This window comes from Dermacentor andersoni, chromosome 4, assembly GCF_023375885.2.
Source record: "Dermacentor andersoni chromosome 4, qqDerAnde1_hic_scaffold, whole genome shotgun sequence".
Taxonomy (NCBI): Eukaryota; Metazoa; Arthropoda; class Arachnida; order Ixodida; family Ixodidae; genus Dermacentor; species Dermacentor andersoni.
In genome coordinates, this window is record NC_092817.1 from 148,290,398 (window position 1) to 148,313,205 (window position 22,808).

General features: G+C 47.4%; 2 protein-coding genes across 4 annotated transcripts in view; one reads left to right on the forward strand and one right to left on the reverse strand.

Annotated features, from left to right (window-relative positions):
• LOC126537888 (ATP-dependent RNA helicase DDX54) overlaps nt 1–3,044 on the forward strand; it is a 48,785-nt gene extending 45,741 nt beyond the window's left edge. Inside the window, exon 18 of the mRNA XM_055074520.1 lies at nt 2,824–3,044. Within this exon, the coding sequence (XP_054930495.1) occupies nt 2,824–2,999 (176 nt within the window). The 3' untranslated portion in view covers nt 3,000–3,044. The remainder of the gene's footprint in view (nt 1–2,823) is intronic.
• LOC126537889 (E3 ubiquitin-protein ligase RNF19A-like) overlaps nt 572–22,808 on the reverse strand; it is a 123,958-nt gene continuing 101,721 nt past the window's right edge. For 2 of the 3 annotated variants that reach the window (XM_050184988.3, XM_050184990.3), the window contains exons 5-9: nt 22,081–22,388; nt 18,132–18,246; nt 15,234–15,594; nt 13,184–13,351; nt 572–1,674 (exon numbers count right to left, since the gene is read on the reverse strand). In XM_050184988.3, coding sequence (XP_050040945.1) covers nt 1,455–1,674; nt 13,184–13,351; nt 15,234–15,594; nt 18,132–18,246; nt 22,081–22,388 — 1,172 coding nt within the window. In that variant the 3' untranslated portion in view covers nt 572–1,454. Of the gene's footprint in view, nt 1,675–5,931; nt 11,081–13,183; nt 13,352–15,233; nt 15,595–18,131; nt 18,247–22,080; nt 22,389–22,808 lie in introns of those variants that run through there. The other variant, XM_050184991.3, reaches the window with a different exon arrangement.

The following is a 22,808-nucleotide window of genomic DNA, read 5'->3' on the forward strand; positions in this document are numbered from 1 at the left end:
ATGAGGGAAAGTACATTATGCTAGGAGCGAGTTCAATATTTCGTTAGTACAGCTTAGGTGAACCTGCAGTGTTTAACTGGTGCAGTCTGTCGGGTGTGGGTTCAATGACCACATATGACTTACCCAGGCAGGGGAGCAAGAAACACACTCTCCCACAAGAAGTGAGCCAAGCTGGGCTGCACAGGATGGCAGCAGCCTGGGCACTTGTGCATTAGAGCGGTGGCAAGCAGTCGGTCTGGATTCCATAATCGAGGTTGTTGTCATTGACGGCCTCAGAACTCGGTGGCCGCTTGGGGTGTTAGATGTGCCAACATGCCAGCAATCGGGTGTTAGGGCAAACACAGATCTTGGCCGACGCGGGAGTACTACTTGATCAGCTCGTGAAATGCCCTCTCGACCCTTTGGGCAGCTTAATGGCCAATTTCAACAAAATTTCCTGTTGCGTAAAAAGCCTAGTTTCAGGTAGTGTAGATACGAAGAATGTCAAATTTCTTATTCTTGTCTATTCTTTAACTGCGCCGTTGTCAAGAATACATGAAAAAAAATGTAAAGAAATTCAGTACAACACATACTGCAGGAAGAAACACAGATTTGTTATAGCAAAGCAATATTTAGCAAAAAGAAGCGTAATACAAGCTACACACTTCTTACATACTAATTAACGTGCATTATTTCTTTATGCATAAAAAAGCCAAAAGTAACAAAACAGTTTGACACATCGCATATCACATACGTTACATCACGCTGTGTTTGTGAAACATCAACTGGTGTACAGTTAGTGAACGTCTTTCCCATTCAGGAAAGATGTGGTCTGGCATGTTTCTGACAATCCACTGGTCTGTATGTGTGCTGTGCATAGCTTGGTGAGCACACGCTAGCTCGCAAATTCAGCTGCATACGCGTGAACTCGTATTGAGAAATTAAGCAGGGAGACATGCTGCAAGACCATCACAGTGTCACCCAAGAAGGCTTGCAATAACCTCACTTGCAGCTCGTGACAAGAATTATGCAGCACATTGCAGACATGGACGTGTGATTAGATACAGAGTGATCAAAAAGGTGTCTGCTTGGGCAGCAGCAGTGATTGTTCAGTGCAGTGGTGTGTTTCGGTCGGAGCGTGTGAGCAATTTAATGTCACAGCATTCTTTGGTGACAGTTAAACGAGTCCTTCCACATGCAGTTAATTTGAAAACAAATATTAGACACGGACGCACACAAAAGGACGAAGAGTCGCTAGCAGAGTCCACCTCTCCAATTCTGTCACAGGCAACTTTCAGAGCGCAGCGGCAGCGACCAACGGAAATGGGCATGGAGAAATGAGGGATCTGGTGCAAGGATTAAATGGCACTGATAAACAATGTGATGAGCATGGGCATGAACTCAAGAGCTTGGTTGGGAAGAAGCAGGGGGAAAAAAGCACAAGAGGGGGGAGGGGGGTCGTATAGCCATGGCCTCTACATGGCAGCCTTGGATTTCTCAATGGCGGGTGCAAGACGTGCATAGCCAGGCCATGGGACTGGGACAGCACTGCGGACCATGATCGAGCCACGTCGCGGTCCCTCCCTGGCACAGAGGGTCAAGGGTTGAGACAGCGGGGGCAGAGCAGGCTGGCGGAAGCCGGAGCCACGCAGCAGCTGGTTCTTGGGCATCAGCGTGTTCCATTTGAGCGTCAGCCTGCGCGGATTCAGGATGGAATTGGTCGTTGGGCTGATATTATTGCTGGTTTGATTTTGGCCGCCTGAAGTCATTTGAAGCGACTCTGAAAAAAATGATTTTTGTTGTGTTGTACCTCCGCCCGCGCCACTATTCGTAGGCAGTCCCTACCGCCGCACACTACCCTGGCGCGCGTAGCGGTATACTTAGAGGGAGGCTTGTTGACTATGTGTGTGTATCTCGGACGTGCTGTCGCACTACCCGCGGCCGCATTCATGCAGCATGCAAGTACGTCGTTTTTCATAGGCAGCGCCTACGCCGCCCTGTATGCGTGCGACTAACGCACGGCGTGCACGCCCCCTACACACTGCACATGTTTATGCAATGTCTATCGGTGAGCAACTTTCGTTGCACCTGCGTCACGCTCCCCTAGGCTGCTGTGCGCACGTAATTCAACCATTTTATTTTGCTGGCGCCTGCAGTGCAGTTTTGATTTATTTACTCGTATTTCCCTTGTGGCACTGGTGAAGTTTAGTTACATGGAAATCTGGGATTAACATACTTTGCTGTATTGTGGCATAGGTAGCGTTCTCTGGATGTGCACATCAAGGTATGAAAAGTAAAACACAATTTACATTGACGTTTCATTTCGCAACATGTGTCTTTTGCGTTGTATCAAGGCTGTCGGCAAGGTGCACGATCAAGGTTTTACTGCTAAAGAACAGTTTAAAAATTGCATTGGTGCATCGCACTTCAGCAAAGCCTCACATGCTCTTGTTGAATGCTATTGCATAAACCCACCCTTAGGTTGGGTTGATGCAATAGCATCCAACGCAAGCCTGACAACAATGTGTTGTATGTAACCGTGCGTAAACCCGTATGATAGATATAAGCACAGTTCACATCCACCTGAAAGTGGCGTGAACCTACAAAGGAAACAGCCCATGTGCAGGCTTATTAGAAATAAAGCATTATAGTTGAAGCAACCTTATCTTGGTTTGGCAATTAAACCTGGCACCACCACTTTTATATAGAGAAGGCGCGCTTTGCCACCTGAGCTTCTTCGTAGCTTAACTAGTGCTACTTGCGGCTAATGCCAATATTTTACTGCCTTGCGCGCGTCATCCAGCGCTCGTTCACAGAGTGCTTACTGGTGTGTTCTTTGTGCAGACCGGCTGGGCAAGCGGCACAGCGGCCCCCCGCGCCAGAAGGGCTCGAAGAAGCACTTTCAGCGAGAGCTCAAGACCAAGGAAGAAATCCTCAAGGAACGGAAACGCAAGGCCCGGCTCAACTACCATGCCAAGAAGAAGCACAAGGAGCGGGCTGCCAAAAAGCGCAGGGCATGAGGGATGGTCGAATGTACAGAGAAATAAATTGTTCACACAGTGTCACAGTTCGTGTGTGTGTCTTGTGTATGGCTCATGCTGGAGGGGTGCTCTAGCTGTTGTACATTCATTAGCTTTAGCTTACCGGAGACGTGGATGATAGCAATGCTGGTCACTAGCGATGTCTTGCAACATCCTTTGCGACAGCAATTAAACACTCCACGTGAATCGTCGCTGTGGTCGTTCTGTTGCGTTGACAATAACGCACGCCATATGCTGCGGGTGCGAGGGTGGGCTGAGAAGGCTGGTGGCTTGATGTGCAGTAAGGTCCCTAGATAACTTTTTATCTAGGGACCTTGATGCGCGCTGTTTTCCACCCCGAATGTTGGTCACGTGGTCAGGCGCATGCAAGAGGGGTTGGGGCAAGCGGGCGCCTCCTCCTCAGTGCTGTCGAGGCTGTGCATGGCTGTCCACGCGGCTAAGCGCGTACACTGCCTGTGTCCTATAATGGAGGTTATCTACGGAGAGTGCAAAGATTCGGTGAGCCAAGGTGGCTGCATTTTCAGAGTCCTTGCGCGTGCCTAGTGCTGGTCATGTAATTTAAAGTTTCAGAGACGCTTTAAAACAAGAGGCATCAGAAACATTAGTTTCCTTCTCTGCCCTATTCACCACGCCAGTATTGCAACAGCGAGTGTCCGCAGTCACCGAGTGATCTGTTCACGTTTGCCTGTGCGCGCTCGACACCATGCTTGTTAATTTTGTAAGCGAATGTTTACTTCAATTTATACGGCTGATAAAACTACAAACCTTACTTTGTGTAGTTGTCCGATACTTCATGCTTATGCTAAATGCTTCGCCTTTTCGAGCGAAAACCAACCTTTTTCACATTATGTTGCAGTAGCTCTCAGTGATCTCTACACAATCAATCTTTGCCACTGGCTCTGCTCTGCTCTCCGCGCGTTCAACGGCTAGGAATTTCTGTTTACCTATATCACATGGCAAGGGCCCATTCCCAATGAGCTTTTTCTTTATATTTGTATGACCAGGCTTCACAGTTATCATGTGACGGTTCGTCCTATAGTCTTTTCTTAAAGTGGGGAGGTAAGCGAATCGGGAGAAAATTGGTAGATCCAGAGTAGCATCAAGGGAAGCGGGGTGCGAGGGGGCCTCACCCACACAAGTACAGAACAAGGAGGGGCCAGAGCCATCCGTTTTGATTCGCCAGTGTGGACAACTCGCCTGACCTAGGTCCCGAGCTCTGCACTCGATCACACTGCATCTGTTCACAATGTCATGTATTGCATGGTACCGCTTTTACACGTAGCTAGACCCTTCATTGACAGAACAGTGCTGCTCCCCGCATGCACTGATGTAGCACATACTACTGGCATGCAGCTGGCTTGATAGATAGTGTGTCTCGATCTCTTCGTCACCTGCTGTTCCGTGCGAAGAGGGGGAGGAGGTGCGCATTGAGGCACCTCTCACCAGGCCACATAGCAAATCTTCGTTATATGCAGGAAGTTGTTACATGCCCTCTAAGGAGCGTTCAACCGCATTAATTTTTCAAAGTGGTTCAAGATAGAAATATTTCAGTGCTGCGAACCCGATTTCAGGAAGCGTCACTGTAATATAGACACTCTCTCCCCTTTCTCATAGAATCCGCAAGCGAAATTTCTTCCCTGCCTTCTCCCATACCGGTACTTGAGGATCGCGCGACGCATACGTCACGGGCACCTTTTTTACAGCGAAGCTGTATATGGCTAGCCGATTCGTCCATCTGTCTGTTCGTCACCTGTACGACGAAAAATGCTCACCCCATGCGCACATGCGCACATTTTCTAGCACATGCGCACCCCATGCGCATGTGCTAGAAAAAAAAAAGAGGCGCACAATAAGCTTGGATTAGCTGCACCAGTAGTGATGACATTGCTCTCAGTCACAGCCGAACGCACGCGCAGCGGTTTCTCTCGGGCTCCAAAATGGGTAGGCCATGCGTCATACGTACTCCTTAGGAGTAGGCAGCTTTTGATCAGCAATGCCTCCAGCAGAACCTGGAACGAGCTTGTCTACGCTGTGCCGGTGCTGCAGCCCGGGCACAAGAACAGGCTCATGCAGCCGAGTGCAAGCACCAACTGTCTACCGAGGATCCGGCAGCCATGCCAATGAACTGTCGGGATTAACCCAGTGATACACACCGCCGCACGTTTCAGCTTCGCTGGTTAACCATCTGTACAAAGTGCTTGAGCGGCATATTTATTTTCTCGCTTCTTGCTGTGCAGCACACTTCCGGTGACGGTCTCGCGCGCAAGCTGTTGCGCAAGTTTGTTTCGTTTCACGCAGCGCAAGACTGCGCGCTCTGCACGAGAACACTTGAATAGCGATATGTCAGTGCTACACGAACACTGAGGCATATGCAAGCGTATCACAGAGCATGATCGCGTGCTGAAACACGATAGAAAATGACAGTTTTGCTTTGTGTGCACGACTGCACGACGTGGGAGCAGGCAGACGATACGGAAGCACATCTCTTGCTACAGCACGAAGTAAAACAAAAACTCGCAGACATTCGGCTTGTATGTTTATTCTTTCTCTAAACTGAATTCGTCTATTGAAGCAACATGTTAAAACGAACCACTGATGTTGCCTTCTATAATTATCTAAGTCACGCGTCACTACGAGTGATGTCGCAGCACTGCCATGGACGTAGGCACACGCGCAAGTGGGCATGGAATGACTCGCATTAAAATGAACTTAAATGCGCTCGGATAATTTTTGATATCTGGCTCAAGTACGTATGCCTGTTAAGCCTGCTTGGCATGTGTCTTGCGTCTCAGTCCTCCCTTGGCAGCATCCCCCTACATCAGAACACACTGGCCCACTATGAATCAAACACGTGGCCTCGCACCTAGCAAGAGATGAATGCCTGCCGTACAGCAGGGAAGTGAGAGCAGTCTTTGTCCGTGGAAATAGCAATTTTATTCGTTTAATTTCAATTATAAATACACACACACGCACAGTGTACACGCACGCGCACCACAGAGCCTGCGGGTAACCAGCTTTGTACATCAATGTGACCTTCCCCCCCCAGCCCTCTCCTGCCACAGTAGAATGGCGAAAGGGGGGCGCCACAGTAGATTGGCAGTTGTCTTCCCTTTGCATGTTCCATACAAGCCATGGCTGTACAAGAATACAAACATTAGGTTATACAACAGATATTCGTACACCCTTCATATGGAGGAGGGCACGAGGACAGCCTCCTCGGGGTACAGCTTCCCAGCCAGGGCAGTTCGCTGTCTCTCCACATAAGAGTATGACACACAGGCGCTTTCGGGCAAAGTCCACAGCCACGAGCACGCACCAGTCACCACCCCAACTCGGAAGGTCTCGCCCAGGGCCATATGGTACGAATGAAAGACAAACAAACATGGACAATACTTATGCCCGAAACAACATTCATCATTTAGTTCCTTCAGTTCTTTTTTATTTTTTATTTTCTGCTGGAAATTTCTTGGTTCCAATTTGTTCACAAGAAGAGAGCAAACATATTGTTCAGACCAAGAGTTCCGAGGCAAATGCATGCCTAACCATAGCTGCTGCTAAGCAGTGCAACTCCTGCACATCTCTATTCACTTCAAAGTCGTGAAAGAGTTCTTGCACCAAAATGTTTCTGGAGCATTGAAGATACTAAGTGAATCCCACTGCAGGAACCAACGTCATTACTGGTAATGCTTGCAATGGCCCAAGAACTCTTAGACAAAATGTATCCTAGGTGCCGAAGTTACAAGGTGTACAGTCTGTGTGAAGGCAGAGTTTTCTGCAGTCGAGGCGTGCAGCTTTTTGAATTTAGAATTGCAGCCTAGCGTAGGTGCAACCAAAACCATACTGCACCATATTACTAGCTGCAGGTATGAACTTTTATCATGGAACCCACGACACCTAATACTGTATTTCATTCATTCTGATAGTACAACAAGCAAGAGCAAGGCCTTGTGCTCAGACTGCCAGGAAACCACCAATAAGCCACAGAGCCATCTGCCTACCTTGGGCTAATGCCGTAAAAGTCGTACAGTCTTAACCAATGACACTTATTTTTCGTGATACTGCAAGCCCCACAGCCACCGCACGCACTATGGCGTAACTGCGACCGTGGAGCTGTAAAGCATGGGCACTGAACAGGCTTTTGCGAAAGTGTTCGGCCTGCACACAGTTTCCCACGTGCAAACGGCCCAAATGTATCCCTTTCATCTGACTGCAACGTGAAACACTCGCAGAGAACAACATGCATGACAAGATATTTGGTGACATTAACACGATAGTACAGCGACGCCACCAGAGTGTGCAAAAGTGACCGAGCTTGGCCAAAAATGAAAGCATTTTAACAATGATTCAATGCCCAAGAAAAAAAAGAAGCAAACTGGAACAGATCGCCAGCTATAGATGCAGGAAAAGGTCTGCGAAAAGTGCTGGCTTGCAGCAAGTACAGAGGTGAGCAGCCTTGTCTAGAACGTGCTGCCGGGGCTCTGTGTAGCAAGGCAGCACCGCCTAAACGTTCGCCACTGGGTTCGAGATAGGTGCCCAATGTGCTTGCGCCCCAAAAAGAGCCTGCTCATTGCTTCCTTGTTCCAGTTCCCACCTTGTGTTTTTGCTTCCCGCTGCCACGGCCGTGCTACATGTATATGTGGCATTGATATGACATTGCCATGGCGGTCAGGCAAGCGCGCGCAAGTGATGGCGGGTGACCGCGCGTTTTTGCAGAGCTGGCAAGCTCGCCGTTCCGTACAGGTACAAAATGCGCCATCCATCCTTGCTAACACGCAGTGCAAAGACAGGCGAACAGACAACACGGCCGGTGAGCGTGGTGCGTATGCAAAAGTGCACGGTCAACTACCATCACTCGCGCTTACTTGCCTGGCCGCCTGGTTACATGTGTAAAACATGGTGGTACGGCGCTGCACTGGCCGCCGTGGCAATGTCATATTAATGCCACATAGACATGCAGCATGGCCCCTGTGGTGGGAAGCGAACACACAAGGTGAGAACTGGAAGAAGGAAGCGATGAGCAGGCACCCGGCTCTTTTTGCCACGCATGCACAGCGGGCACCTATCTCGAACCCAGTGGCTAACGTTAGATGGCACGTTCTAGACAAAGTTGCTCACCTCTGTACCTCATGCGCTTGTATGGGACAAAAAATTTCCACACAGTTACTCTTTTATGGAACAATTATCAGTCAATGCTGATGAGGAACAAAAGCAACCAGGAGGCTTCCAATTGACACTTGTACTGCCAGCGTACCAAGATACAACACAGCAGAGGAGTAATCTCGCACAGTTTGCCAAGCTCCCTGAATGTTATCTGACAAGTTGCGAGGTTAAAAACTCAAAACTTATGGCACTTTACGGCACAGAGGGCTGTGCAACAAATTACTGAATGACCCAAGTAAGATGTACATCTGGAGCAAATATCCGAGTCGTCAAACTGGCAGAAAGAACTGGTGAATCCACAACAGCCAAACGTGAAATTGGCATCTGCGACACACAATGCAACTTGGATAGCGAGCCTAGTTTTGCCGTTGGGACTATAGTAACATGACAGTTGGCAAACGTTGGTGTAGGCTGCGGGCTCACCTCACAGCCGCACCCTTGAGAATGCAGTGGTGGGAAAACGTGACGCGTTGAGCACTTGAGCACACAACTAGACACCACTCAAGACTGGTCACCTACAGATAGGCCACAGCCCAAGCTCTTTTTCACTTGAAGAGGAATTTTAAATTATGTAAGGAACTGGGGACCAATGGAAGAGAGGAGACAAGATATGACATCAAGCAAGTTGGTCACTAAAGGTGGCCAGAGAAAGACAGCAAGAGACACTTATCACTCAATAGAGTGAACAAAAGAAATGTACTAGAGGAGCTAAAGTACTACGCAGTGCAAGAATCGATAAAGACAAGCATCGGCAAAGTATCAACGCGCGCTTATTGCAAAAACAAACAAAATCGGCTGCAGCACAGTCAGTTTGGCTGCCATAATTAAACACTGGAAGCACCAAACAACCAACAAATTTTTATACACTGTACAAAACAACCGACATGTTTCTTCATTGGAACAGTTTTCTTTTTCTCAGCCAAGGAAAAAAAAGCTACGCAAACATTGCAAGAGGAGGCAACGCACAAGAATCACTCTTACCATGGCAAAAGACACACGGCACACACATACAGCGGCCAGCAACAGTAGCAGCCACTGTAACGCACACGCTATGCCTCATGTCGATACACTTGAATATACATCTGTAGAGTTTCCAACAAATTTCTATGTCGGGTGATGACACTACGTCCGGAACACATTCATGACTATAACCTTGAACGGCAAAAACGTTGTTTTTTTTTTCTCCAGTCTTGCTCATACTATGGGAGATGTGATGATCAAGCAAGTTGACAGGCAGCGACCTCGCTTGTTTGGGAGGGCTGCCCATGCACTGTCTCAAAAGACACGGCTGAAACGTGCCTGCAACTGTCGGACAAAGCCGTCTGCCGTAGTCGGCGTGCTAGAAACCCGCCGGTCCATCCCGACACTGTGAACAGCACCAGATGTTAGCTGAACGAAACTCTGAATCGCCGGAGCCACCGCCGACTGTGGTGCGTTGGACAGTCTTGTCAGCTGGCACACTTGGCACATTTCTCTTTGACAAACCACCAATGCCGGGGACATAACATGGCAAAGTCATCCAGGAGCACATTTAAAACTGGCACTACAGATGGCGCAGCTTCATGCGTGCAAGCAAGCAGTCACCAGTTTTTATACAACACTGGCAGCATCAGCGCTTTACACACAACTCCTTTCCTCTGGTGTTCTTTCTCTCTTCGCTCAAGCTTGCAGGGTTGAATGCACCATTAGCACCAATTCAACGTGTTGCCTGCTGTATACCTAAAGTCGGTCAGTTGGCGTGCACCACGACGTGTGAGACTTGCCATGTGAGCCATAATCCTAGCGTTTTGCTTGTCTGCTTAGCAGTGACAGCCTTCGCTTATCTGGAAATACATGCTTTTTTTTTTCAGTCTTCTGCACTGCACAACTAGAGCAGAACCACTGCGACAGAACTGCCAGTCTCATGCGCTCCAGGCAATGACACGCCTGATAAAGGTCCGAGAGGCTGTGAACCTATGACAGACCATGTCAACTGCGCACACATAAGCACAATGACACCAACGAAAAATGCTCTGTGTACTAGCTTTGCCACTTTCATTGCCACAGAATTCCAAACAGCCACTTTTCGTCTGGGAAACTCTAAAGGTACGGAATTCCACTTTTGTTCTCAAGCAGTACAGGGTGTTCTTCAGACAGACAGCCGGAGTAAATGCGGCTGCAGAGGTTGAGTGACACACAATATCCTGCAAGCTGTGCTCGAGCTGGACTCTGGGCCCACAATGATGACTTGCTCTTCATGACATCAAGAGGAATGCGGCAGCTTCCGCAATCCATGGCGCTATGCACCCTGGCAAACGAGCTTTGGCCAGTAACTAATGGGTCAGGTAGGCATGTCCAGACTCCGTTCCACAACACACCGTGCACTGACCGACCAGCGTGGAAAGTGTTCCATACATCAACCACAGTCGCATGCCGCTGTCTGGCTAATGTTACACGAGTGACACAAGGAAATGCGCATTCTAACAGCCCCGCTCACCCTGCTGCAGCAAAACAGTGATCATGCACAAGAAGCTGGAGCCATCTGACAGTTTCGTTGTTTTTGGCCCGTCCCAAGATTCGTGCTTCAAAGACGGCGCTCCGCGATGCCGCAGCTTGGTGGCCGAGAGCTGCCAACACGCTGCCCATCGCCAGGTGTGCCAATGATGACAGAGCATGACACGGCGATGGGGGGCAAACTGGCAATGCTGCTGCCGTCTCCTCCTCTCTCTCTCTCTCACTCAATCTGCACTTTGGTAACGCTGGCAGTGTCGAGGCACTCGCAGTGCGGCGACTGTTGCAGCGGATTGGAGGGCAGGGCATTGGGGCAGCAAGGCCGGTGAGTGATGCGGCACTGGCGACAGTAGTCCGACTCTTCCGAGGGGTCAACGTGCACTTCCACGGGCGCCGACAGAGTGCCTTCCCTACAGAGTTGGAAGTGGAGGAGAGGGCAGGGGCAACACCACACAGAAGCATGCAAAGGGGGGTCACAGGTCACGAGGGGTCACGCGAGGGGGGAACAGAGGTTATGAACATGGAGGGTGGGGAGGGAGGAGCCAGTGGCAAAAGAAGGGAGTGCGCAAGCGTCGAAGGGGAGAAGCACCAGAGTTCAGTGGGTCAAACAAAAGAGGTGGATGAAAAAAGGAGGTGTGGGATTGGACAGCACAAAACACCACAAAAAAAAATATGAGATAGGGAGAGAAAGCAAGCAAAAATAGACAGGATAAGGACAATGTCACGAGGTGTTTGAGGTCAACGTCACCAGGTGTGGGACATAGCAGCCAGGGATGTGGGATTCAAGACAGAAAGCAGTAGTGTTCAAAAGGCAGGGGAAAATAGAAAAAGGGAAGTAAGAAGAAGTGGCAAAGAACACATTAATGTACGTTACACACTTTTCCCTTGACAAAAGTGGGAAAATCAAAGCCATCACAATCTTTTTATGTAACTCTTTCGAGCAGCTTTTTCAGAGACCTAATGCAGCAACTGTATTAAAAAGATATTCCAGTGCCAAGCATTTTCTGGCGACATGTAGCGTGTTATAGGGAAGTTGGTGAGGGTCAAGGCAATCGCAAGACAAAATAGACTCAAACTTCATTATTTCAAAGTAATAATAATTTCCCACTAAATTCCCATTAGAAACATCACCTACTATCTTAAGTAGTCGAAAACTTACAATAAAACAAGTCAAAAACTTACAATAAAGATATAACGACATTTATTTTAATTCATAAGAAAAATTTACTAATAATTTTGCATGCAACGGCAATCAACAAGATTACAAAGTAAGAAAAAGAAAGTTATTTTTTGTGCAAATCAGCCTCATAAATGCCCTTTCTTGGTGGGCATCAACGGCAGTGATGTAGAGGGTTAAAAGTAGCCTAGAAAACATCATCAAAGCTTATGGCATACATAGCAATGTTGCCTAATGAACAGTTGATGCATTACAGCACCATCAAAGCAATAGACAGCAAGCAGGACTGATCAAGACTGCAAAACTTTCTGTACACAAGATACAGACAAGCAAGGAGCTTTTTGTGCTGAAGGAGCGGTGAATGGCAGTGGAACTTCTAGTTCCCCCGAACTCTTTCTTTAAAAGCACCTTATTATTCACAGATATTTTCATAGTACGAGTAACTGAAAACAAGAAAGAGTCAATCAGAAATTATGCAGGACCTTCTTGCTTGTGAACAAATAAGACTAAGTTAATCTGTACTACCTCAACATTTACTTTTCAGTTGTTTTATATATATATATATATATTACATGACTTTGTGAGATAAGCATCCACCAAGGTTCTGTTGTTTTTAACTTCCTAAGGCAGCACCTGGGTTATGAAAGATGCCAAGCGTGAAGATCTGGAATAATTCTGGACATCTAGAGCTTTTTTTATCAGGTACCCTTACCCATAGAATTTCATATATTAATTGCTAGAGGGAACTCTAGCACCAATGTCTGCGGTAGCTGCAAGCAGGGCAATTCAGTCAGCATGGGTGTGATGATTAGAACACGTGGATTTGCCTAAACTTCGCCTTTCTGGGTTTAAATGGGTTTGTGACTTTGCAAACTGATCACCTTCAACAAAGTACTGCATTATAATGATTTAAATAAACGACCAAAATTGTCCAACGAGGGGATTGTAACAGAGGACCTCTAACACAGCCCAATATTGAAACCATTACGGCACGGACGCATTCGTTGACAAGCAGGTGCTTTGCAAGCCAGCACTTTGGTACTTGGCACATTTCAATTTGGCCACCTCAACAGGCCTTCAACGCTCAACAACGCTTTCCATTTGGCCACCCGCTGCAAACTAGCAACAATTATGCATGCTCTCAGAGTCTTATGGCCTCCTGCATTTAGAAAAAGTATAGATTGCTTTGAAGTTGAGGTCACAGATACAGCTGAATGGGTGTCGAATTAGCAAGCTTTTACTGTATTAGCTGGAACTGTTCGTGCGACAATCCCTCTGGTTCTGGCCAACAGGAGAGAGAGAGAGAGAGAGAGAGCTTTGTGGCGAAACAGCGCACCTGTATCCAACGATGGAACCTGCAAGGGCTCGGGTGCTGGCGGCGTCGTCCGCAACGCCAGACATGTTGGCTGAGCGCTCGCTGAGGCTGACTGTGGCCGAGGCCGTCTCGCTGTGGCTGCTCAGGCTGAAGCGCTTGTTCGATGACACCTCCGCCTGGACTTCCAGCCTGAGAGCAGTCGCCACAGGGAGAAGGAAAAACGGTGAGAAACAAACCACGAAACTGAGAAGTGGGGTAGGCGGCCTGAGGGATGCCAGTGTAGTTCAGACAATGCTCAGACGTGAGAGAATGTAAACACATGCATGTCGTGCTAAGTTTGTGTTGACGTCGTCATCACACGTCGTTACCTCGTTTGCACATTCATCTTGGAATACACTGGTATTCAAGGATGGCATGACATCGAACCCGCACGAAAACCCTAGCGAACTTCAGAAAACAGATCATCATCACCATCATTAGCTTTCTTCTTTAACTGTGGCCATCAAGGTGCCTCATCAACCTTCGCAATTCCTTTTCTGGTGCTGCCTTTAAACAGTATGTATGTTTGTTACGGTATGTGTGCCCCTCAATTTTGAGGCATTACAGCCACACTGTCTGCAAGATGGACACACGCATTCGCTTAAGAGGAAGCTTTAGCTCGGGCGCTCCTATCTAAATACATGTAAAAGGAGAATTCGTTTTCTCTGCAACCACTTCACTAAATTTGACGAGGTTTGTTGCATTTAATAGAAAAACTTGAATTATAGTGACTGTTGGTTTCGAATTTCTTATTTAGGTCGTCAATTTTTATTAAAAATTTGGCAAATATAGAAAATCTTCAGAAAACAAGACTATCAAGTTTACAACTCTAATTCAACAATGAAAAACGACATCACAATTCTGTGAATTGCATCTAATAGCACATCTAAAGCGGACGAAACTGCTATTTTACACACGAGTCTCAAAAAATTTAGTAATATGGAAATACAGCTTTTGCAGAACCCTTGTGCACAATGTAACGAATTCACTTAAGATATAAATTGTCATACCGAATTTGTCCGCTTTGATTGTTCTCATAGATGCTGTTTATAGAACCGCGATATCTGTTTTTGATGCAGAGCTATTAATTTGTAAACTTCGTGCTTCTATGTATTTTTTTTTTACTTCCGAATTTTTGAAAATTTTTAAACAATACCGGGCCCTAAATCGAAATTTCACTTCCAACAGTCACTAGAATTTCAATTTCTCTCTTAAATGGAACAAATTTCATTAAAATCAGTCCAGGGGTTAACATAGAAAAGCATTTCTGCGTTTTACATGTATTTGAATAGGTCGCGTTGGAGTTGGGCCCGAGCTAAAGCTTCCTCTTAATATCACTTTTAGTTACCATAACCTCAAAAACATTTGTTGTTGCCCCTTAAAGAAGACTTAAACCACAACGCACTAGTTATTCTATCAAACACAGAACCCAGCTTTGCAGTAATGACAATATTACAGTAAAATAAATGTACTTGCACTAAAATTCTATGTTCCTACTGTTATTACATAACCTTTACCGTTTCACATAATATTTCTCCGGAAAACCCACAAGGTGGAGAGCAGTAATTAATAAAGAAAAAATAAGACATGCACCCGATCGTTCCCATTGCTACAAAGCCCATATTGGTTCCCTTTGTAGCAATTGCTCCGATTGGGTGGATGTCTCATTTTCCCTTTATTAACTTTTACAGTGTTTGAGACATTTGGACAGGCTCCGAGCTGATACTAGGGGCACCTATGGAGGTTCTTGTGTGGTAGCTACTCTAGTGGCATGATCTACAGATCAACTTATGAAGCCCACTGCAACTGTGGCTTGTGAGAGTTTGAAGCCTAGTTGTAATCGTGCAGTCATCACTGGCGATAGTTAACATAAAAGGTTTGGAGGCAACTGAATACTCTGGATTTCATCTCAAAAACTAGTGAAATGCCATCGCTGTCTATTTTCAGGGCTGGCATTGTTGCATAAAGTACTACGGGGCCACCAACTTCCGGGATTTTGCAAATTCTCTGTTATGGAAAACAAGAATCTCACCGGTGGGAGTGGGCACTGGCCGAGGCGATGCTTCCCGTGAGAGAGTGGCCAGCAATCGCCGTGTTTGATGCGCCTGCCACCGTGTCCAGGTGCGAGCCGAGGCTGGGGCTGCCCCCCGACATCCCCAGGGAGGCCGCTTCGCCAATGCTGGCCGGGGCAATGCCCCCAGCAGTGTCCACGCTTGCACCGTCAGCCGCGACCCCAACGGACCCGCTGCCGATCCCGCCCACGCCTTCGCCTTCCTCGTCAAACTCGATGCGGACCCCCGACGCCGAAGTGGTGACGCCGCAGCCACCAGAACGGCACAGGGACACTGGAACGACCCCGTAGATGTAGGCCAGCAGGATGGGGACGCCGATGCCTGTGGGGGCAGAGGCAGGCAACATAGGTTGGAGATAAAATCACAAATCACTGGCTGGAACGAGTCCAAGACACACATAGCCCTTTGTAGTACAGCCACGCCCACTCATAATGATCCCATTTAGGGCAAACTTTTTGGCTACCCCAAACAAATCAGAGCCCTACGGAAACTAAGCGTGACCAGCCTTTCACAGCGTATAAAAGCTGGGAAAATGTAATAAATAGGAAAGTATCAACGTTGCCGAACTGTATTCCACCGGTTAGCTGCTCCATGCATTACATGGGCTGCCACACTCCGTTCCTTAGTGTTGAATTGCAACTAAAAAATATGCTAACCCTTAAAACTTTTTGTGCGCGAACAAACAGGGACGAAGAATAGGAGCAACACAAGGACGAGCTCTTTTTTCACAGACCGCGATAATAGGCACCAGAACTGCTGGGTTGTTTAAGCTGTAGTTCGGACAGGTAGAAAGAGGGCCGGAAGAACTAGAAATGAACTGAAGCATAACTGCGAGCCGGCCACAAGCGCTCGTCCTTGTGTTGCTCCTATTCTTCGTCACTGTTTGTTTGCGCACAAAAAGCTTTAAGATGAATCTGTTCCAACTAGGCTGACTCGCAGTTATGCTAACCCTGTTCCACGCTGCTGTCTTCCCATCCTTATGTCTACATGTTAAGGTAATGAACATGCCAACAATGCTGCTTGGTTGGCTCTTGAAGGCGCCAAGGAGGAATGCCTATCGATGCGAAAGTGTAAAATGGCTCATTGAGTGAAAAAGCCAGCATCTGTACCAGAGAAACAGCAACCGAACTCCCATACACTGCAACGTCACAGCATGGGTGCGCCTCGACGGAGTAGAGCAGGTGAAAGGGAACACCTGCAGCCACAGTGGTGCACCAGGTGTTGCACGAGGGGAGAGGGCATCACCACTACGTACCGTCACCTTCACTCTCACAAGCCTGTGTTATCTGCGTCTTCCTTGTCTGCACAAGCTCTCGCATGCATTCTAATTGTGCTTCGTTAAGGCCAAATCAAAACACGCCAAGCGTCTCAACGCGCTTGCTTGCCTGCGAGGAGTTTATAACTTGAAGGATCACTCAGCGGCGTTCAACTGGACATTAATGCTTTAGCATTCACAACTCATGTAGGAAGTGCTTAGGTGTCCTCAGATTTTTTTTAACTTTCTTTCTATCCATGGTTTGTACAGAACATTCGACTCAAAATTCAAGGAGGGGGAAGAAACACCCAGATACACATAGAGTGAACAATAGTGAATATGGCTTTGCTGCCGAGCTCAAGGTGGTGGTGGGTTGAATCCCGGCCATGATGCCCGCGTTTCAATAAGGGCAAAATGAAAAAAAAAAAAAAAAAAAAAATTGTGTACTTTGATTTGCATACACGTACAGAACTCCAGGTGGTCAAAATCAATGCAGAGTCCCCCAGCACAGCAGGTGCGATAATCAGATCATGGTCTTGGGCCCGTAAAACCGCAGGATTTGATTTTTCTAAATAGTGAAATCTAATTCTTAGCTGCAAACTTCTGGTAGCTAAGCAGATGCCAAGTTCAAACCATGCCTCTAGCTCTTCAGGTCGCTTTTCAAATTAGACTTTCTCACTGTATTGATGTTAGCCGCCTACGAGCACGACGTTTCGTAGTGCTTGGCTTCAGCCAAAGATCCTTGTCACGTCAAAGCCAAATAATTGAAACCTTGAGTCTTGCATTTCCATAGCTCAGGCCTCAAAAATGGAGCCATGGTGGCTGCGGTATGAACCAGCTAGTAAAACAAGAAAAATAGTGGTACATACAGCGTGGTCGTGTGATCTGGATTTGTCTAGCTCCACAATCGCAATTTAAACAAGCCTGTCATTAGTGGCCGTGGGCATGCCACATTACATTGCTTAGCGACACTCTCACTAGACAGTGTCTATGGCATAGCCCTGATGCCGAGTTTGTTACTTCCAATGTTCAAAAGTCACCACCAACCCCAATTTTCTAAGAATTCAAGTAGCACATTTATTTTTGAAGAGTTGGAAGGAATCTTGAACTCCTTTTTCGCAAATTCAAGGGTTTACAAGGGTTTCAAGGTGGTGTACAAACCGTACTTCTATCGCCAATGACGTGGTCCTCAGCTTTTGACCAATTAAATTCTCAAATTTTACATGTGAGAACTGCAATTCGATTACAAGGCGCACCCTTGTGGGGCCGGGAGCACAGAATAATTTCGACCACCTGGGTTGCTTCAATGTACATCTAAAGCTAAGTAAGCACATGAGCATTTTTGCATTTCACCCCTATTGAAATGCAGATGCTGCTGCCAGGATCGAACCTTTGAGCTCAGCAGCGTGAGGCCAGATCCAGTGAGCTACTGCAGAGGGTGGCCTTAACCTGCACCTACGGATAGGTGCAAGAACAGTTTGTGCATTCTGCCACCACCCCGCTAGCAGCAGCTGCAGCCGATATTCACACAGCGCGAGTGCCTTGCACAGCAGCAGAAGGCCACACATCTACCGATGCCCGCTGTCCACATCCCACGACTCACCGACAGCAATGCCGGCGATGATCGGAGACACGAGGAACGAGGCCACCACACCGCTTGTCACCACGAAATTCCGCTTGAGGCGGCTCGTGGTGCGCAGGTCGTACTTGGAGTGCAGCTGCGCCATGGGGGCAGTACAAACGAGAAAAAGACAAGACGGGAGGAAACACAGAGAGACCCCAGCTTTCATCTGAGGCCCTCACAGAGAAACAAGTGGAAAAACAGAGACAGTTGCCTGCTGTTCATGCGACAGTCATCCTTCTAAAACTGTAGAACCAAGAGAGTGTTAAAGAAAAACGGTAAGAGAAGCAGCAGTTTCCTAGCTCTCTTGAACAGTGTGTAATGGTTCCTGCGCAGCACTTCATGGACTGAATTGGGAGAATTCCTGTAACACATATACCGTATCTTTGCATCTGCAACTAGCACCAGAAATTTTTTTAATTTGACAGTAAAGTACGGCTGTGGGTAACACCCCAATTTCAACTTTAGGTGTGGCTTCCTGGCAGCATGCATTGTGTTGCCGTGAGGTCTCCCCTCTTTCGCGGTTGCCAGATCTCTTTTTGGGTAGCTATTATGCGTTTTGACTGTGTCAGTTGTTAGTGAATAGTGCACGTGGCCCAAGGAAACCAGAACTGGGATCACAATGCGGTGCAATTCACAGTAAGCTACAGTCCTTTATAGTGCAAAGCAGAAGCTAAGATTATCAGTGCCGTCAAAGAGGTGGGGAACATAGCCGCTGGCCAAAGATACGACATTGATGAGTCATGCATCTGTGAATGAGACTGTTCTTACAGAAATTTAAGCACTGTACGCCATTATTTCCACAGGTAACATGCATGTTTTGTTTTTGTTTTCCCTTTTGGGAGTGCCGTAATACGAGCAGGCGGGTGATACACGGAAAGATATGGTAAATGCTCTTATACCCCGTCACTGCAGCCCACTCCTATGCTGCGTGAATATATGAGGGTGCTATTTAGAAACAATCTTTTCACGTGGTGCTGAGAGGTCCCTGGAAGCCTTTCTATTTTGTTTTTTTTTTTTCCTTTTTTTTTTCACCTTGCAACCTGACGTGCAGTTGTGAAATTTTGCTACATTGAAATAGTGATTAACTGCCCTTTGTTATATTATGTGTTATATGAATAAACAAACAAACAAACAAATAAATAGAATCTAAACATACACGGCACGTATGGAAATCAAATTACAATACATACAGTCAACGTCTGAGTTTTCAGACATGCCCAATAATTCAGACTCCTTCATGGCATCGTCACATACCCCATGGAACCAATGTATAAAAACGGCTAAAATTTCGGGCGTTCAAACCCTTTGCCGTCCGATTTTTCCAGACCTTTTACCTCTAACCACGGGTCTAAAGCAGCATCCATCGCCGCCATTTTGATCACCTCGCAGCCTCAAGCCCCCTCTCTTGCATGCCAATCCGCTAGCCATAGCCAACTATAGCACTGCGGCCACTGTATCACATTGAAACCTCATACCAACGCTCTCACATGCCAATCCGTTCGCGTCTGTAGCCAGCCGTAGCTATGGCCATAGTGGTATTTTGCGTTCATCCACTAAGAAGCTTCCCGCTTCAGTGCTGTGCTCTCCAATGAGCGGATTTGCCGCTGACAGTGATGGCGCTGAATACGCCTTCATCACCTTCGCCCATGACTTCGGAGCGCTCAAAGCCCTATTGTAGGCTGACGATGGAAAATAAAGCCGTCATCATCAAGCAAGTTGAAAGCTGCCAGTGACAAGCCGACGTGGGCAAGGAGTTGGGAATTTCTAAGCAAAAGGTTTTGGATTACAAAAAAAGTCCGCAGGGCTCAAAAAAAGAATGCGAGTCTGTGCATTTACCCATAGCTTGACGAAGCGCTCCTTGCGTAGCTAAATACCATGATCGCAAAGTGAATCCTGGTTTTGGGTTACATCTTTAAGCAAAAGGCGAAGGCTTTAGCACTTCAAATAAGTGTCAAGGACTTCAAGTTCAGCGATTGGTAGCTCAGAAATCTCAAGAATCGCAATGACCTCAAGTTCAAGAAGTGTGGTGAAAGTTGCGGATTCAGCCGTCGTGCAGCATGAGAATGGAAAGCTGCAGTCTTTGATGCAGCAGTTCATGCCTCAGAAAATTTGAAACTGCAATGACACTGGTTTGTTCCACAAAATGCTCCCAGAAGAAATGCTTGCATTCCCTGGTGACAGACAGCAGTAAAAGTTACACCGTTGACCTTAGGTCTGCTGCCGGTATGCTTGCGGACCCATGGAATGCAGTTACATAAGAGACACTTTGCAGTTGCTTTTGCCACCCAGACTTCACACTCGGCAATGAGATTGCCGTCTTGCTCGGAGAGAACGACAGCGTGTACGATCAATCTCCTTTTTTGGACTTTGCGTTCGATGACCTGCGCGCCACTGACGTTTCGATTCCAACCGGGATAACTTTTGAAGGGTTTGCCAACGTCGACAAAGATCTCAAACTCTGTGCAAAGTTAGCTGAGGATGAAATCGTCTGTCAAGTGACGGTGGGTTCGGATGACTCCGATACTGAGAATGAATAGCCAGCGCCTACGCAGTCAACAAGCTCCGAGGTGACGCAAACATTGATGACGCTGTCATAAGTGTACGGTGATGATATGACCCTGGCTGAAATTGGAGCAAACATCGTTGTGTGCAAGCGGAACACCACGCAAAAGAGGATGAATGATTTTTTCCGCGCTGCTAAAGCAGTAACAGGTAGTGTTGACCCAACTAAAGATGGCGTCTGTTACATTGATGGCCTCCACTGTCGTTCCCCCCCCCCCCCCCCTTCGATTTATATATGGCTCTTTTCAGAGCCACCTCAATGATGCATTGGCAGAGTTTCGCAAATCTGATACTCCGTCCATGACCCTCTCCATACGGGAAATACCTATAAAATAGTGCGTTTTCTGCATGCATTCATTCTTTCGGACTGCCCGATTTCTCAGACATTTTCATGGTCCCTTGGGAGTCAGAAAAATCAGACGTTGGCTGCATAACAAATCATCAAATCAAGGTGTAACTGTACCGCACTATCTCGCATGTGAATGTGGCCCCTTCCCCTTTCTTTGTGCGCGCCATCTCTCTCACCAGTTCCATGCTCTGGAGCAGACACATACACGGCAAGCCGAAAACAAGATGATGACCCATCAGCTTCTGCACAATAAAAGCCGCAGGAGAAACACTGGTCTTTGGGAGGGGGAGGGGGGGGGGGGCATCCGTTTTTGTGCTCACTGCACTGTCCAGTTGTGCTGGTAAATGTTGCGCCACAGTTCTAGTAATCAACTTGTCCCATCCTTCAGTGTTCACGACAACGGGCCACAACTTGCAACACAACACTGAATTTCTTGCTCTTTCAAAATGAGGGAAGGTCTATACGCAGTACACATACCAAATTTGACACCTAAGAAGGCAAACGTCAAGGACAGCTGGCTTGCACATATTCCTTACGTTACCCACAACCACACAGAGAGCAGATCCTAAACGCTTGCAAAGTACGCTATCTATACCTAATAAAGTGTTTCCTTGAATGCACTCGTCAAGCCTCCCAAACATGTTCAGTGCTTAAATACTAAAGAACTGGCGGTGAAAACTAAGAATTTCTAAGCGATATATGGCAAAGTGATGGACACATTCATGCAGGCGTGCACATGCCAAGACTAGGAAACGAAAGAACCTCAGGGCTAAATCATTAGGCTGCTTGTTCATCGACTAGTAGAATTGGTAGTACTCTCTCATTGCACAAGCAGCCACAGCGGGTATCTATGGCAAAATTTATCGAGCAATACTGGAACAAACAAGCAAGCATGCCACAAGCATCAACCCTCAATGACAAGCACTCCCGAGGGAATGGAACCTGGTGACAGAACTATAAGCACAGCTAGGCCATTCCCAAAACCTCGGCAGTTTCAAAAGACTGCCCCTGCGTCACCTTTCGTCCAACCCAGACGGGAATGCCGATGACGATGGCGGGCACAGCAATGCCCGCGATGAGGGCAATGCCGACGGGTGCGCCGACGAGCATGCCCAGCTGCCAGAGGATCTTCTTCTTGCGGCTCCAGGGCTTCTTGCCCCAGAAGGTGCAGCCTGAGGGGCTCAGGTAGTGCAGGTCCGACACCTCCTTCATGCACAGCCAGCAGAACTCGGTGCCGCACAGGCGGCACGTCATGTGGTTGCACGACCCGTCGTCCATCTTGATGATGAACACCTTGCAGCAGGGGCAGTGCTTGATGTCGTCCCCTGCACGGCCAACCAACCAGAGAGTCTGGTTGTAAGGCGCTATCCCCGCGGAACGAAACAAGCCAATTTATGGCCCACTAATGCATGTGGTTTCGTTTCCACTGTCTGGCTAGGAGTCGTGCGATCCGAGTCATGTGGCTTCCAGCGAGCGGCAATGGCAGCATCTTAATTTACAAATTTCTGTATTTTTATTTATTTAGTTAGTTTTCAGTTTTGGTATCAATAACACCCGCTTTTCGAGCCTTGCGTGATGCATCTGCTCATTTTCCAAACGTAAAATTCTGCACAGAGGCCAATCACTATCTACTCTATCTGAAGCTAAGCTTTTCGCATGGCTCAAAATTTCGTTGCCCACCTGGCAGAGTTTGAAATGTCAGTTATAGGTTGAAAGTTGTGGAGCACCACCCAAGGAGTGTTCTG